The sequence below is a fragment of the Tursiops truncatus genome, chromosome 12 (genome assembly GCF_011762595.2).
Source record: "Tursiops truncatus isolate mTurTru1 chromosome 12, mTurTru1.mat.Y, whole genome shotgun sequence".
Classification (NCBI taxonomy): domain Eukaryota; kingdom Metazoa; phylum Chordata; class Mammalia; order Artiodactyla; family Delphinidae; genus Tursiops; species Tursiops truncatus.
This window is the reverse complement of record NC_047045.1, coordinates 2,942,076-2,959,234: the sequence shown is the minus strand read 5'-3', so window position 1 is coordinate 2,959,234 and position 17,159 is coordinate 2,942,076. Positions and strand designations below refer to the sequence as shown.

At 32.0% G+C, this 17,159-nt stretch overlaps 1 protein-coding gene across 1 annotated transcript in view; it reads left to right on the top strand.

Moving 5' to 3' along the window:
* EYS (eyes shut homolog) overlaps positions 1 to 17,159 on the top strand; it is a 1,685,417-nt gene that overhangs the window by 155,274 nt on the left and 1,512,984 nt on the right. Inside the window, exons 8-9 of the mRNA XM_033867388.2 lie at positions 5,243 to 5,406; positions 14,992 to 15,252. Coding sequence (XP_033723279.1) covers positions 5,243 to 5,406; positions 14,992 to 15,252 — 425 coding nt within the window. The remainder of the gene's footprint in view (positions 1 to 5,242; positions 5,407 to 14,991; positions 15,253 to 17,159) is intronic.

Sequence of the window (17,159 nt, the reverse complement as noted above, 5' to 3'; positions counted from 1 at the left end):
AACTATCTTCAGGACTTCCCTGGTGGTCCAGTGATAACGAATCTAGTTTCCAATGCAAGGGGCCTGGGTTCAATCCCTGGTCAGGGAACTAAAATCCCACATTCCGTGGGGCAAATAATCCCACACGCCACAACTACTGAGCTCGTGCACCTCAAAAAGAGAACCCATGTGCCGCAAACTACAGAGCCCATGCGCCCTGGAACCCACATGCCACAATGAAGAGCCCACACCACAAATAAAGATCCTGCATGACTCAATGAAGATCCTGCATGCTGCAACTAAGACCTGACACATTCCTGTGCATTAAACACTAATCTCTCTGTTAGACATGGGAGACACAGATCCCAAGACCTTTTCCCTTTTTGTTCTAATGCATCTGTCAAGTGAACAATCTTGTTCATGTCAGAATTCCCCCAGAGTGACCACTGCAATTGCAGGTTGTCCTTGAGAAATTATAACAATGAGAGATGCCCATGACTTACAACAGGAAGGGGGGATTGTTTGTGTTAAGGCCAGAGACACCAGATGGACCCCAGAAAACATATCAGGCATCTGTGCAGTGTTACATCTCCAGAACCTGCCAGAGAAGCTGGTCCCAGCTCAGTGCCAAAAAAACTTTGAAGACTTTGAAAAGGTGACTCAAGGAATATTCTGTTCACGGAATGTAGACTGATGTGACCATCTGAAATCATCACTCATTTACGTCATGTAGATGATGATGTTACAGGACCTAACCATACTCTCACAGATTCCCCAGAGGAAGTGATGTTGACAGAGAGAGATTTCATCTCTTTAGATCCAATTGGAATACATAATCAAAAAATTCCTAAAATGTACCTGTATGTACCTATGTTACTGTCGTAGTAGGAGAGAAGAAAATCCAGTGTTCTCAGATCAGGGTACTGTTTGCAGTCTAGAGTACTGAGCTTTGATAATGAGGCTATTTTAATTGGATCCTTGCAGAATGTTGTGTTTGTTCACTGTTGACCCCCCAAAAGACCACCAAACAATTCTGTTAAGGGCATAATTAGCAAACACAGAAGGCCTAGCCTACTCACAGAGGAAAACACTTGCAAACTCAGGAATAACTCAGTGTACACCACACATCTCGTTGGTCAGTCTCTTACTTAATTTTCTCCAGTACTGTTCCACTAGCTCATGCCAGTACTTAAAAACATACATGTGTATTGTCTCAGCAGAGTTGAGTTCCATCTCTCTTCTATTGCAATGGTCATGAATAGAGTCTTTCTTGCCTGTTTAACTTTGTCCAGTGCAATTTTTACTTGATTAATACTCTTCTAAGAATCCAAGTTTCTGCATATTATGATAAAGAAAAGTCTCTCAGTCCTATCCCTGAACTCTCTTTGCATATCTATTTAGTTAACAAGGGGCAAAAAATGGTAAAATATGTGTCAAATATTAGGCCTTAGAGTTTCTCCCCATTAGATCCCTTTGCTGAGTGACTTTACTAATATAATGTGTAAATGACAAAATAATTTATAGAAACATACAAGATATTCCATGAAATGACAGCAAATTTAAAGTTGTTTACTTGCATATGAAAAACATTTTTCAAAAGTATGTTGTAAATATTATACATGTAGCTTCTATCCAGCAGAAGTTAATTTTTTGTAGTAATATTCTGTAATATATATGCATCAGGAGTAATGAATTTCCAGAAAAAGGAATTCTGGAAGTTTTGTTTTCCTTCTATTCTCCTTGTAAAGGAAAGATCATCCACAGGCTAGATTTAAAATTTTATTACATTTCTGCCTCAAATAAAAAGTTTTAATATTAAGAATAAAATAAAATATCATTCCATTTTTGTGTATTTTTTAATGATGGCATTTTGTACAATTACACAAGTTAATAATTGATTATAATATAATTATTAATTACAAATATCATAATACAATTATAATTGCTAATGTGACTTTTATTATATGTAGTATTATGTATAACCACTGAGTTTTCCAGGGTAATTTATATTTGTAGTTATAGGTTTTACTCTAATCATAGGCATACATGAGTAGATATCAACATTTTTTTGCTCAAAATGCTCACTGAAAATCTGATGAAAGCTGGAAACAGTTCCCTCACGATAGCTTATGTACACACAAGCACACTGTTTTTCATAAAATTTCAGAGGGTTAATGGACTCCTTTTAAGTAGATTCCTTGATTTTTTATATTGAGAAACCGAAAAATCTTTCCCCTACATGTGAAAGATTGATTCAACTCAGTAAGTATCCACTGATAGAGTTTACTGTCTTATAAGTTTTTCTGAGAGATCTCTTCTTATCTCTAAGTTTAATTATAGAAAGCTAAAACTCTGGTAGAAGACTAGGCTATGAATAGATAAGAAACCCCGTTGAAATACCAAGTTAGATATTTCTTAGTGCCAGCAACTACTTAATGGTTTTTAGATACAGTAAAGAATTGCAGTAAAGAATTCACTACCATCAGCATATGATGAAAGCATTTAACAAAGCTTTAAATGCAATTTAGATGTTCATATCACAATTTTTAGACAAAGGATAGTGTGGTTTTTGGTACATAGTTGAGGAAATTAGACACGTTTTCATTTGGTTCTTTCAGTTTTTCTTAAATCCTAGTAATAAATTATTTTGAAAATAAACCAAAAAGGAAGGCATATAATTATAGGAAATACTAGTTTGCTATAGTCTGAATTCTGCACTATTATTTTTTGTTGTTAAAACATTGTTTTGTCATGATTTTTTTGTGTATTAGTGGCCTAGATTTCTAATAACTAAATATACAATGATTCTTTAGTGTATGACATTTTTCTCTCCAGCATAAAATAGCAAATTATGAAGTTTTTTGTGTTTTTCAGTATAAATCAAAAATTAAGCTTACATGAAGCCTCACAGATTCTAAGCTTTGAGCGTGATTAGCTGGTAATATCTACTTTTTTTTCTTGTGTTTATTGAATCATCCCAAACTATATTGAAAACATGCAAACAAACAAAATCTCTGTATTTACCCAGTACCTGGGAAGCATTGCTCTTTTCCAAGTTTTCATGGACTAACTGGATGTATCTGTATACTCTTGACCAGACCAGGAAACAAGAAAAACAATCAAACAGGAAAGATGGGGCAGCTGTTACAGGTGGGGCAGTGAGTGTCAGAGCTGCGGTAACAGACAGAGGGTTAGAGTCTGAGTCACAGGAAGCAGATAACCACCCAAAGTGGCTCTCTCCTGAGGGGTCACAGTGGACAGTGCAGCCTGGGTCTCGTCTACTTATTTGAAAACCCATATAATTTCCTCGCTACAAGCAGACTGTACATACAGTTTAACAGGACTGTGCATGCTACAGTACAATAATACTAATACCTCACAAAATAAAAAAAACTTATACCAAGAAATCAAGAAAACATATTGTGTGTATGTGTACAGAACATAAGCCAAATTAGATTTTAGAATAAGACTAATTAAATTATATTCCTTTTAGAATTAAAGCAAATCAACTAAGAGGACTTCCAAGGTAAATGGGATAATGGAAGAAGATAATGGAAAATTTAAATATAAATCCAAAATTTCCAATACAATCTCTACAAGACAGTACAGACAAACAGGGAGAAAAAACATAACCATTAATTACTGGTGTTTATGTATATGTTACTTATGAGTAATTGAAGTTTTAGTGCTTTGTATTTGCTAGTTGTGTTGAAAGTGAAGAATTTACATATTGTATTTTTATATAGTGTATTAGAAGAATTGGCAAAATTTGAATAAAGTTTACAGGTTACAAAATATAGTATTAAAATCAAAGTTAATTTCTTAACTTTGATAATACTACTGAAGTAATGAAAAAGTATAATCCTTGTTTTTATAAGAATATACATTAAAGTAATTGAGGATAAAATGCAATACAATCACAAATTTCAGAAAATAAAATTAATAATATGAATATATATGTATGTACAGATGTATATAAACATATATTACATATATAAATATATATAATGTACACATATATATGGAGAGAGAGAATAATAAAATAGTGTCATTAAATGCTAATATCTGGTGTTTTATATGTAAGAGCTTATTTAACTTTGTAAACCAATTATAACAATTTTCCTTTAATTTAAGAAACTTTACAGCAAATATACTCTGTATGTAGGAATGATTAGGCACTCAGTAAGGGATAAGGATTTTCTGAAGTACAAACACATAGAGAAAACATGTAAATTCAATTATAATACTTTAGTCATTGACTAAGTGTAAATAGCTTTTGAAAAACACCTCATCTGTCCATGTCAAAGACCTGTTCTCCTTCCTAGTGGAGTTAGAATTCTTAATTGACTTCAGCTCCGAATAAAAAAATGGAAAACAGATTCTCATCTAATGCTTACCCAACAGAGACTAGAACTCTATAAATAATTAATTTGTCATTAAAGGATCACACTGCAAAACCAAATTCCTAATTGTATTGCTACTGATAGGAAATAACTTAATGGACTTAAAAAAAAACATAAAGAAAACATGGAAATATTCAGAGGAAATTTTTTTTTTAAAGTTATCAAAGTTCTACTGTGTTTTGAACTCTCTTCTGAGACCTAGGAAAGGATATGCTTGAGTTTAAGCATTCCATAAGATGAGCACTTCTCTGGTGACAAAGTTTGCCTAATTCTTTCAAGTAAATCTATAGGGCATATCTGTGTAAGATCTCTAAAAATAGTTAAAGTGGTAATTTTTTTAAGACTAGGTATAATTATGACTTCCACGCAAATATAAAATAAAGTGTTAAAATTTTACTTAATTAATTTTTCATAAGGGATGCAATAAAATGTTACAGTCAGTTCAAAGGCAGATCCAAATACCTCACTCAAGGAGAAAAAGCTATTTAGTGATAAAGGAAACAGGTTTTCCATGGATATGATTCTCAATATAATGCTATTTCTACCATAACAGTTAACAGTTTAGCAATGTCTATAAAATTTTGAATAAATAAAAGCTTAAAAAATTTCTACAACTTTATAGTGGATATTGATCTATGTAACTTTTTACAATTTATGTATTACTGTTATAATTTGAGAATGAAATGAATTTGACTGTTGAGAACAATTTTAATATAAATTAAAAGTGAATATATTTTATCCTTGCTAAAAGAACACATGAATTTAATACATAGGGAAAATAAGAAATTCAAACAGAAATAATTGTAATATTTTAGTATATAATGGACAATTACAAAATTCTTATTTCTTATTTTTTATAGATATGTGCAAATGGATGTAGTTGGTTGATTAAAGAAGATGATAAGGGATATTGGTGCCTATGTACTTCCACATGGTTTTGCAAAATGTGTCTGGAAAACACAACTGACTATGAAGGAAGTAGGTGTCAACAAGCTATTTATGAAGAGGAAATTAATATATCCAGGTATTTTATTCATCATTTCAACAAAGAATATCACCTATTTATCAAAATATTATAATTATACTGATAAGCCATGATTGAAATATTTAATAATATTTAATAGTATTTATTTTTGTTTAAAATTGTATTCATGCATCAAACATATGTAGTTATTATATGTTATGCAATGTGTATTATATATTATAAATAACAATAGAACAAAAATGAGGGTGATAAAGAATAGGCTTATATAGAAATAATTTTATCACATTAAAATTAAGTTTGTATCTGAGGGAAATTAAATCTGTGACAGGTTCTGATATGTTAAGATGTATATGGTAATCTGCAGAGCAACTATTAAGAAAATAACTAAAGCAGTACAGTAAAATAACATTACAGGTATTAAAATTTTTCCCTCAAAAATATTTTCTTAATACAGAAGGAAGTGGTATCAGAAGAATAGAGGTTTAAAAAAGGCATAAAATGTCTGCAAAACAAAAAAGGAAATGGCAGACATAATTCCAACTATATCAATAATAACATTACAATCAAGTGGATTAAAAATCCAATGAAAAGGAGAGATTTTTCAGACAAGATAATTTCTAGATATATACAAGTGTATACTGTCTATAGGAGACATACTCTACATTTAAATGTACAAACAGATTGAAAGTAAAATGTTGAGAAAAGATATATTGTTCAAACAACAACCATAGAAAGTTGGAATTTCTATATTAATATCAAAACAATAGACTCGAAAAGAAAAGATGTTCATTAGAGAAAAGGAACATTTTATAATGATAAAAGAGTCAATCCATCAGAATATGTAGCAATTATAAACATATGCACCTAACAACAGAGACCCAAAATGCATGAAATAAAAACTGACTGAATTGAAGGGAGAAATAGCCAATTCAACAAGAATAGCTGAAGACTCCATTTCTGCACTTTCAGTGGTGGACACAACACTTGGCCGGAGAACGTCAAGTCTACAGAACATTGGAATGACATTATAAATCAAGTAGAATGAGTAGATAAACACTCCAGTCAACAACAGCAGAATAACATTATGCTCAAATGCACATGGAACATTTTTCAAGATAGATTATTTACTAATACAAGCTGCAATATATTTTAAAATAGTGAAATTTTTAATAAGTATGTTTTCTGACCACCCTGAAATGAGATTAGAAATCAAAAACAATTTGATAAATTCACAAAAATGTGATCATTAACACAATTCATATAAGTCAATTAATCAAAAATAAATCAAAATAGAAGAAAATCAATTGAGATTAATTAAAATGAAGACACAACATGTCAAAACCCATGTGATGTAGGTGATGCAGTGCTTAGAATATAAATTATAGCTGTAAAAATCAAGGACAATCTCAATCAATATCCTAAACTTCTAATTTAACATGATGGAAAATGTAGAAAGGAAGGAAATCATAAACTGTAGAGTGAAATGAATTAAATAGAGTATAGATAAAGAAGAGAGAATATCAACAAAACCAACGTCTATCCATTGAAATGATTAACAAAATGAATAATCCTTATCTATACTAAGACAGAGAGAATAATCAAGTTACTAAAATTAGGAATGATAAAGAGAGTATTATTTCTGAAATTACAGAAAGGAAAAGGATTATAAGGAAACATAATGAACAGTTGTATATCCAAAAATCTAGGTAACTATGAAGAAATGGAGACATTCCTAGAAAAACAAAAACTATTGAAACTCACTCCAGAAGAAACAGAAAATCTAAATAGATTTTTTTTAAGTGAAAAGTTTGAATTATGAATTCAATGAACAAACAAAAGATTCACACTAAAAAATATCCAGGACTAAATAGCTTCACTGGGGAATACTTGAAACATGTAAAGCAGATATAATAGAAATTATTAACTGTTCTAAAAATAAACGAGGGAACATTTCTCAACTCATTCTATGAGGCCAGTGTTACATTGATAACAAAATCAAAGACATCACAAGAAAGTAAAACTACAGACCAGTATGTCTAATTAATCTGAACACAAAAACCCTCAACACAATTGTATGCAGCAGATCCAGTAACATATAACAAAGATTATACACCATGACCACGTGGGATTCATCACAGAAGTGCAAAGTTGGTTTAACTTTCTAAAATCAATTAATGTAATATGTCATGTCAATTTAATAAAGGTGAAAAAGAAGACATATGATAATTTCAATAGATGCAGAGGAAAAAGGCATTTGACAGAATCCAACACCCCTTCATGATAAAAAGAAAAATGAAGATACAATGGAACTTCTTCCTTCAAACTAATAAGAAATTAAAAAAGAGAGAGACAAAACACAACTAACTTATTTAATGACAAAATAATGGAAATGAAAATTAAAAACCAGATAATACTTTATACCCTCTATTATCAATAACATGATCAAAAAGAAAGATTAATAGAAAATACTGGTGTTGGTGAGGATTTGGAGAAATTGGAACCCTCGTATGCTGCTCTTGGTATATAAAATGGTGCATGCAGGTACTTTGAAAAGGGGAGTTATAGATTTCCATAAAACCCAGCAATTACTAGTAGATACTCAAAAAAATGAAAATATGTTTCTATACAAAAACTTCTACATTAAAGTTTGTAAAGTTTTATTCATAATAGTCAAAAATTTGATACAGCCCAAATGTTTATCAAGTGATGATAAATGGAAAATAAAATGCATTACATTCATGAAATGGAATATTACCAAGCAATAAAAAGTAATGAATTCCTAATACATGCCACAACGTGAACGAACCTTGAAAACATGCTGTGGTAAAGAAGTCAGTCACAAATGACACAAGTACAGATCAATAAATATTTGTTTTAAAAAACAATTATTTTTCAGGATCTTTTTTTTATAAAAAATATCTTTTATTCTGTAATATAAATGCATTTTTTCTGTGTTTCGCTCTGTTTATGGTAACAGAAATTTACCATAATTTAATGAGAATACACAGGGTTCTTTAGTAGAGGGTAATGGGGAAATGGCTTACTATTAGATCATAGATAAAACTGAATTGCAACCTTATACTTTATTTGGGATCAGATTCTGAATGTGTACAGAGACCTAAAGTTAAAAGGAAAAACAAAAATATGATGTAACTGAAAGAAATGTAGAAAAATATCTCCATGATTTTGAAATGGAGAACTTTTAAAATTACACTATTGATACAATGAAGTATCACCTCACACTGATCAGAATGGCTATCATCAAAAAATCTGCAAACAATAAATGCTGGAGAGGGTGTGGAGGAAAGGAAACCCTCCTACACTGTTGGTGGGAATGTAAATTGGCACAGTCACTATGGAGAACAGTATGGAAGTTCCTTAAAAAACAAAAATAAAACTACCATATTACCCAGCACTCTTACTCCTAGGCATATATCTAGAAAAAAACATAATTCAAAAAGATACATGCACCCCAGTGTTCATTTCAGCACTATTTACAATAACCAGGACATGAAAGCAACCTAAATGTCCATTAAAAGAGGAATGGATAAAGAAGATGTGGAACATATATACAGTGAAATATTACTCAGCCATTAAAAAGAACAAAATAATGTCATTTGCAGCAACGTGGATGGACTTAGAGATTGTCATACTGAGTGAAGTAAATCAGACACAGAAAGACAAATATCATATGCTATCACTTATATGTGGAATCTAAAAAAAGGGTACAAATGAACTTATTTACAAAACAGAAGTAGAGTCACGGATGTAGAAAACAAACTTATGGTTATGAGGGGATGGTAGGGAAGGGATAAATTGGGAGGTTGGGATTGACATACACACACTATTATATATAAATAGATAACTAATAAAACCTGCTGTATTGCACAGAGAACTTACTCAATACTCTGCAATGGCCTATATGGGAAAATAATCTAAAAAAAAAAAAAGGAGTGGATATATGTATATGTACAACTGACTCACTTTGCTGTACACCTGAAACTAACACAACATTATAAATCAAGTATATGCCAATAAAAAATTTTAAAAATAAAATAACTAAAACTAAACTCACAAGGTACAACTTATAAAGCCAAACAATTATAGTACTGTAATAGAAATTAAGGATTTCTTTCAAACGAATGACACTAGCAAAACAACAAAATAACAACAATAATGTTAACAGGTGGTTGATCATTCATGCAAAAATATTTTTCTACTGATATATACTTCATAATAGTACAACTTAAAGTGTATAATATAAATGAAGTATTTAACACAGGTTTGAGCCAGACCACATTTTTGCCCTAAAATATTCAAAAATACTTTCTGGGAATTTGGAAAAACTTAATGGGGACAAAAAAAAAAAATCCCACTAAAGTTTTGTCCCTCAGGACTTCCAGATAGTTTTTGCTAAGTATGGGATCATAATTTCAGAAAACCAGGAAAGACTCTGAAGTGTTCATGGCTCCAACGCATGTATGAAGCTTCAAGCTTACGCACAAGTCACCAATCCCTCCTTACTACCAGACATATAATAAAATGAAATCAATTCATTCATACACTCATCAAACATTTATTGAGCACTCCCTAATTAGAAAACATTGTGCAAAATGTTGTGGAAATGAGATCAAATAATGCACCATCCATAGGTAAATTAATATTCTCCTCAGAACACATCTCATGGTCATTTCATTTAGAAAGCAAATATCTTTTTAAACTACTAAAATAACTATTAGTTTCACTTTCTAAAGACACAAGTAGTTTGTTTTATAGCACTGAATTTTATGGCTTTCTTTCTGGAAACTTAAATTAAACCTGTTTCTCTACAGTCTATTTTAGGAGTTTCACATTGTCCACGTAATGCTAAGTATAACCAAAAACACTATTTTTCAGTCATAAGCAAGAGTCCTATTTCAAAGTGTAAAATCTAAAAGTCCATGATAAAAGCAGATATAGCTTCAAGACCTATGTCTGTAGAGTAAGGAGGCTTGTATAAATATATGTTTATGTGAATTTGCCAGAGAAATACATTTTACTTGTGGTTTAAAAAATTATTTCTGAACCAAGAAGTCTTATGATTATTAATTTCTAAGACTATTGTAATTTCTACCGTGATATCAGTACCTTTTTATTAAGATATGAATTTCTTGTTCTCTGTTTATTTTTAATTTTTGGTTTAACATGCAAACTTTGCTGCCTCCCAGGCAAAAGTTTTTTGTGTTACATTTTACTTTTGGAAAAAGAAAAATAAACTGGTCTATATATAAAAGTGGCTTATTGTTTGTGTGTATGTATGTATGCACGTATTTTTGGTTTTTATTATTCTTGGTAGCACTAAATGGTAGCACTAAACCAGGGGTTTCCTGGCAGGAACTTAACTGCACAGCAGGAGGTGAGTGGCAGGAGAGTGGGCAGAGCTTCATCTGCCACTCCCCATCGCTCCCCATTGCTCATTTTACTGCCTGAACCATTGCTCACATTACCGCCTGAAGCATCCCCACCACCACCTCCCTGTCCGTGGAAAAACTGTCTTCCACGAAACTGGTTCCTGGTGCCAAAAAGGTCGGGGACCGCTGCAGTAAACCACGTTTTCTCTAGTGGCTGGATACTTTTGACTATTGCATTTACATGCACTGATATATTTTTTACTCTTTATTGTCCACTGGAAAATATCACCTTGTTTCCTTAAGCTTTATAGTAAAATGATATAGAGGTCATTACTTAATTCATTTAAGCAATTCCAAAATAGATATTATTATACTGTCCATATGCATGCCAAAATTAATTATAATAAACTTAATTAAAGGAAGCATTTTTGTATAATTAAGTTTCAACTATAGTGTGGGTTGAAACTTAGCTAATGTATACACAATTCTTTTTTTTCTTTCTCTTTTGGGAGCAAACCAATATGGTGTTAAGCATATACAGTCAAAGTTTGACTATATTATAGCTTCAGGCTCTATGACTTTTCATGCTTTTTTCATATGTCAAATAATAAAAATGTTTTTATGCATGTTAGATGATTCTGTGCTACCCGGGCCATATTTTTATTTTAGTCCATAATATCTAGATAGCTTTTTATATGTCTAACCTTTTTTGCATTGCTTTTCAAATTATCTTCTAAGACTATGAACTTTTTGAAGCTATTTATTCAGAACTTTTAAGATGAGCTTTCTCTTGAGCCTCACCCAATTTTAAGATACGTTTTATGATTACATAGTAAAACAATATTAATGGAGCATCTGCTGTATATAAGACATATGGACCATAATCTTAGGACTCAGAGTAATACATAAAGTAATATATTTAATGTCTTCTATTTCTAGATTATTTTTCTATTAAAAACCTAAATGGTGAATAAAACTATTAAATGACAATATTTAATACTGAGACCATACTTTCAACATACAGACTTTCAACTAATGTGTTCCTTTGTCCTTTCAAAGTGAATGAGCATTATTAATAATTAATCTATAAAATGTGATTAAACCAGGCATGATATAGACAGACTTATATGCCATGTGACAGTTTAGAGTTTACCTAGAATTTTTTTTTTTTTTTTTTTTTTTTTTTTACAGAGTCATAGGGGGTGGCAAGTGAGAGGTCATTGAAGGGGAGTAATTGTGTTCTATAACTTTATTTCAGGTAAACATAAGCACATTTGATATAGCTGGTGACAGAGTAACCTGCCCAGTAATTAATATACTTCATCCTCCTCTATGAAGTAGATCTAGTACTGATGATTTTACAGATAAGAAAATTATTTATAAATAAAAATTATTTATAAAGTTATATATATATATAATTTATATATTTATTATAATTATATATAAAAGAGAAAATCATTTATAAAATAAGTTAGAGAAGAAAAATTAGAGCCAAGCCTGGTGCATTGAATATATCAAACCATTCACTATACGGCCTGCCATTAACAATCTCAGTGATCCTTGGCAAACTGCATCAAATGGCCAAGTTTTTTACAATGACAAGAAGAAAGGTTTAAACTAACTGAATTTTGACACTCTTGATGGCCCCAAACACCTACCATCATATACTTTTATGAGTGTAATGACTTAGGTTCAGTAGGTTAATTTTCATTAATAATAACAGAGTGATTTGACATTGTTCTTCTCAACTCATTATCATGTTTATATGATTATTTTAAGTGTCCTTTGAATAGTTGGCAAGGGATATTTGAAAATCAAAAAAATTAGACCAAAAATTTTCAGCATTTTTTAGGTATCTTTCTTGCCTTATGCTTTCTTTTTCTTATGACTTATATGTACGTATATGCAATATCCAAAGGAATAAATGTGGTATATTATATAAGTTATAATCATTAAAATGGTATCTCATAATCCACATTACCTAAGGTGATACCTAGCATATAAAGAAGACCCAAGAATATTTGTTCAATACACTTAATAAATAATTGAAGTACTCAAAAGATGTGTGTATATGAAATGAAGAAAATACAAGTTAAAAACCACTATCTCTCTAACTTCAGAAAAACCTTCCTCCTTTGTTAATAGCTAATCTGGCTCTCACCATTAAACCTATAGATATTTTCAATAATTTACAAGAAACACAGACTATATTTCACAATTATCTTGAAATAGAGAAAACCACATTAAAAACTACTAGAAAATATTGGCTAAATTGAAATTACCATAGGAATTAATTTTGTGTGCATGTTATTAAAGTCTCACCAGGATTTTCAACATCATTGAAATCTATACTTAAAAAATTTAAAATGACTCAATGAATTGCATTCATGTACTCAAGAAATATAGATAGATATTTAAAAATTCCAATATAGCTCTTAAAGGCTCTGGATGCGCAGGCTCAGCGGCCATGGCTCACGGGCCCAGCCACTCCGCGGCACGTGGGATCCCCCCAGACCGAGGCACGAACCCGTGTACCCTGCATTGGCAGGTGGACTCTCAACCACTGCGCCACCAGGGAAGCCCTTCATCTATATCTTTAAAGAATAATTGCACTCAGTGAAAAATTGAGTTTGAATAATCCATTATGTGTAATAGTAAACACACACACACGCACACGCACGCACACACACACACACACACACACACACACACACTATACAATAACTCTCCTCCTGCCTCATCATCCCATCATGTAAGATAGGTTAATTTCCTCTCTTAATAATTCCCAGAATATTTGTACTTAATCCAACCTCAGAGATATTGTAATAATCTACTTATCACCTTCCCCACCCCCTGAAAACTCTGAGTGTCTTTCCAGCACCTCATTTATTTATTCAATCATTACACATTGAACAAGGTTTCTTGGGTCCTTCTCTCTGTGCTAGGAACTGGCATATACTAGCATATATACTGGTGATAAGAATTCAGAGGGAATAAGACAGCTATTGTTCCTGCCTTCAGAGAATGTACACTATAGGCAACTAAAAAACTGAGATACTAAAGCATTTGCAATAAAACCTATTAGAGTTATAAATATTAGGGTAAGCAGAGGGTGCCTTCCTTGAGATAAAGCCAGAAATTTGTTCACATCAGCATTACCTCATTTAGGTCAATGCCAATCACATAGACAATGCAAACATATACTTATGAATGAATACTATCAATAGAACCTAGTATTAATTAAAATCCCATTAGTTTTAGGCATGAGATGAAATATTTCAAACTTGTTTTATGCTGGATCAGCCTATCAATAGTGATGCCATTGCCCAGGAATGCCCGGGGCCCTCACCTGGCCTGCACTACCTGTGGCAGCCCTCACAGACATTTCCCCAACTGGAACCCATGTGGCCACCAGACTGGCCCTTGTGGTTCTTATCATGATTGTAAGATGCACCTCAGCAATAACCATCAGAGAACTTTGACAAACAAGTTTTATTACCATAGTTTGTGGAGGAGGGTAGATGGCACTCCTGGGCCACACAGCAAAGTCACAGCTCAGGTAAAGAGACACAGAAGACCTGGGGTTCTGCTTTTACTGGGGTCCAGGGTGGGATGCCTAGTGGTTTCAGTGTTCATCCTATTAGTGAATTTAAAACATGAACGTGGGAATTAAAGAGCAAGAAGGGAAAAGCAGGGTCCCCACAAAAGGTTATTTATCAAGGTCAAACAGGGCTTTCTAAAATGGGAAATTTCATGGGGTTGGGGGCTTGGCTTGGTTTTTTATGTACTTGTGTAGCTGGCAGTGTGTTTATTTCAGATGAATGTCTTTGAAATGAAGGCCTTGGTAATCAAAAGCGTAATGTCAGGCACTTATACTACTATCAAAAATTGTCATAATTTTCAGGCATTCACACTAGAGAAATTTCCAGCGCATTTTCGCAAAAATCCTGACACACACGCACCGTCATTTCACCTCAGCAGGTCACATAGCAGTTAAGTGGCAGGACCCGTATTTGAGTCTAGATCTGTTTGTTGCCAAAGTTCTTTTCAAGCATCATTCTGCACGATAACCAAAATTAAATTTTGCCAATAATGGACACTTCCTACAAGAATATTTTAAAAGTACACCACACAACCTTCTTTAATATGTCCTCATCCTGTGGATTTAAGTAAATATGCGATAATCATTTAAACATGTTAAATTATATGACTAATTGGGTTTTTTGCTTTTCAGATGCAGCTGTTTTCTTGGTCACATGTTTAGAGTCGGTATACTCAATGTTGATGACTGCTTAGGAAACCAGAGCACATCAGTGCAAGGCCTCTGCCTGACCCATTTGCACACCTGCAATTGTAGCTCTCTGCAAAGATGTGAAAGACACATCTGTGAAATAGAAACTGAAGATTGTAAGTCTGCGCCCTGCAAAAATGGAGCAACAGGTACACATTTATATGGCTATTTCTTTGGCAAATGTTTCCCAGGATTTACAGGCAAGTATTTCTTGAAATCAAATTGTCTAGTGCATAAGGTGGTTAATACATTTATTTAACATATCTCAAATGTGTCTAATGATCAGTTGTAGCTTGCTTTCTCATTTGGCAAAGTAAAAATATCTTCCCTTGGAATAATAGGATTGCTTCTTTGGGCAATTACACGGCTGACTACACAGCTCTGGCTCATGCAAATAAAGATGCTAAGGCCAGGCTGCACCACTAAGAATATAATGTACATGTCAAAGGTCTGAAGAGAAAATAGGCAACCATAACCTCCCAATAATAGTGCCTAAACAGCTTCAGTACACCCTTCAACCTACTGTTTGGCTGCCTAAGCAAACTGAGTGCCAAATTTTTCCTAGTTTAAAAGCAAAATTTTGTTTCGGTATTTTTGAGGTTAGTTTAATGGCCTCACATTAATAAGACTAAAAAATAAAAACATAAAATCACAACCATACTATATTCTTTGTAAAATCATAGAAGACGAATTTCACCGGGGCTACATAGTAAAAAGGCAGCTTTTGATACAAAAATATCAGAGATTAAGCATTAAAATTTATGTTATTTGAGATTTTATGCTTGGTCTTACATTGAAGTGATGTTCATAATAATTTCAAAACTTATTTATTATAATTGCCTTATAAAAATCAGTATGGAGACAATACAGGAAGAAAACATAACTGTCACTTTTAAATCACACCTAACTTTAAATAAAATAATGAAAAAATTGTCATGCAGTATAATATCCCATTTTATTAAGCAGACCCAACTCTAGAAGCTATTTGGACTTCCATCTTAAAATGAAAAAAATATTTTCCCTATTCGATATTTAAAGTAATATGCTGAAGCTTTTGGCGGAAGTTTAAAAAGATAAGTTCTAAAAACGGAAATGATGATATCATTGGAATAAACGTATGGCCATCCAGATTAGCTTTTTAAGGATGAAAATATATTTGAGTGCACAAATTCTGGTAAGTTTGCTATAAAGTTTCTCCCATTACTTCACATTTCACATTTCAAACATGTTTTTAGTAAAAATAAGATAGCATAAAATGTGCTAGTGCTGTTGAAATAGTTGTATCTGACTTAGAAAAAACATACATATATTCATCTGTTTTTATCACATAGGGTATCTTTGAGAATTCAGTGAAAATACAATGTTAATCAGCAATTATACATAAAATAGAATAAAGTATGAAACTTAACTCTTCTAATACCATTACTAAGAGAAAATGTAATTTGGTATTTTATTTGTATATATATGTATATATACATATGTATATGTATACACATTATCAATGAGCAATCTATTATTTTATATTTCAAGACTGAATATTACAGTTATCCATTATATGATCATTCAATATATATTATATACACATTCTTCATATAGTTAAACCACACATTATATAGTACTTACCATTGGTATATACTAAAAATAATTCATATGACTTACTTCCCAGCTGGGAATAAAAACATTCCATACCCATCTGATTGTTTTTCCAATCTGAAACACAAAGTTGTATCTGATTTTGATTTTGATTTCATGGAGTAATAAAAAATTTTGAGTATTTAAAATTTGAAATTATATTTGGAATACTTTTTACAGGCTTTTCATTATTATTATTTTTTTCTTCTGGGACATGTGTCTTTACTTAATCACAGTTCTTATAAAGACAGTTTCACTTATCTCTTTCCAGGGAGATAATAGTATTATCTGCGAATAAGGGTAGATTTTAAAAATTTACTTAATTGGTTTTATAGTACTGTTTGGTCAAATTTCTAGGATCAAGTACAATGCTAGTGGTAAAAGTGGTCATCTTCTTGTTCCTGAATTTCATGAGACTTTGTGTCTCCATGCCACATGGTGTTGGCTTGATATTAAGTAGATAATAAACAAGGTGGAAT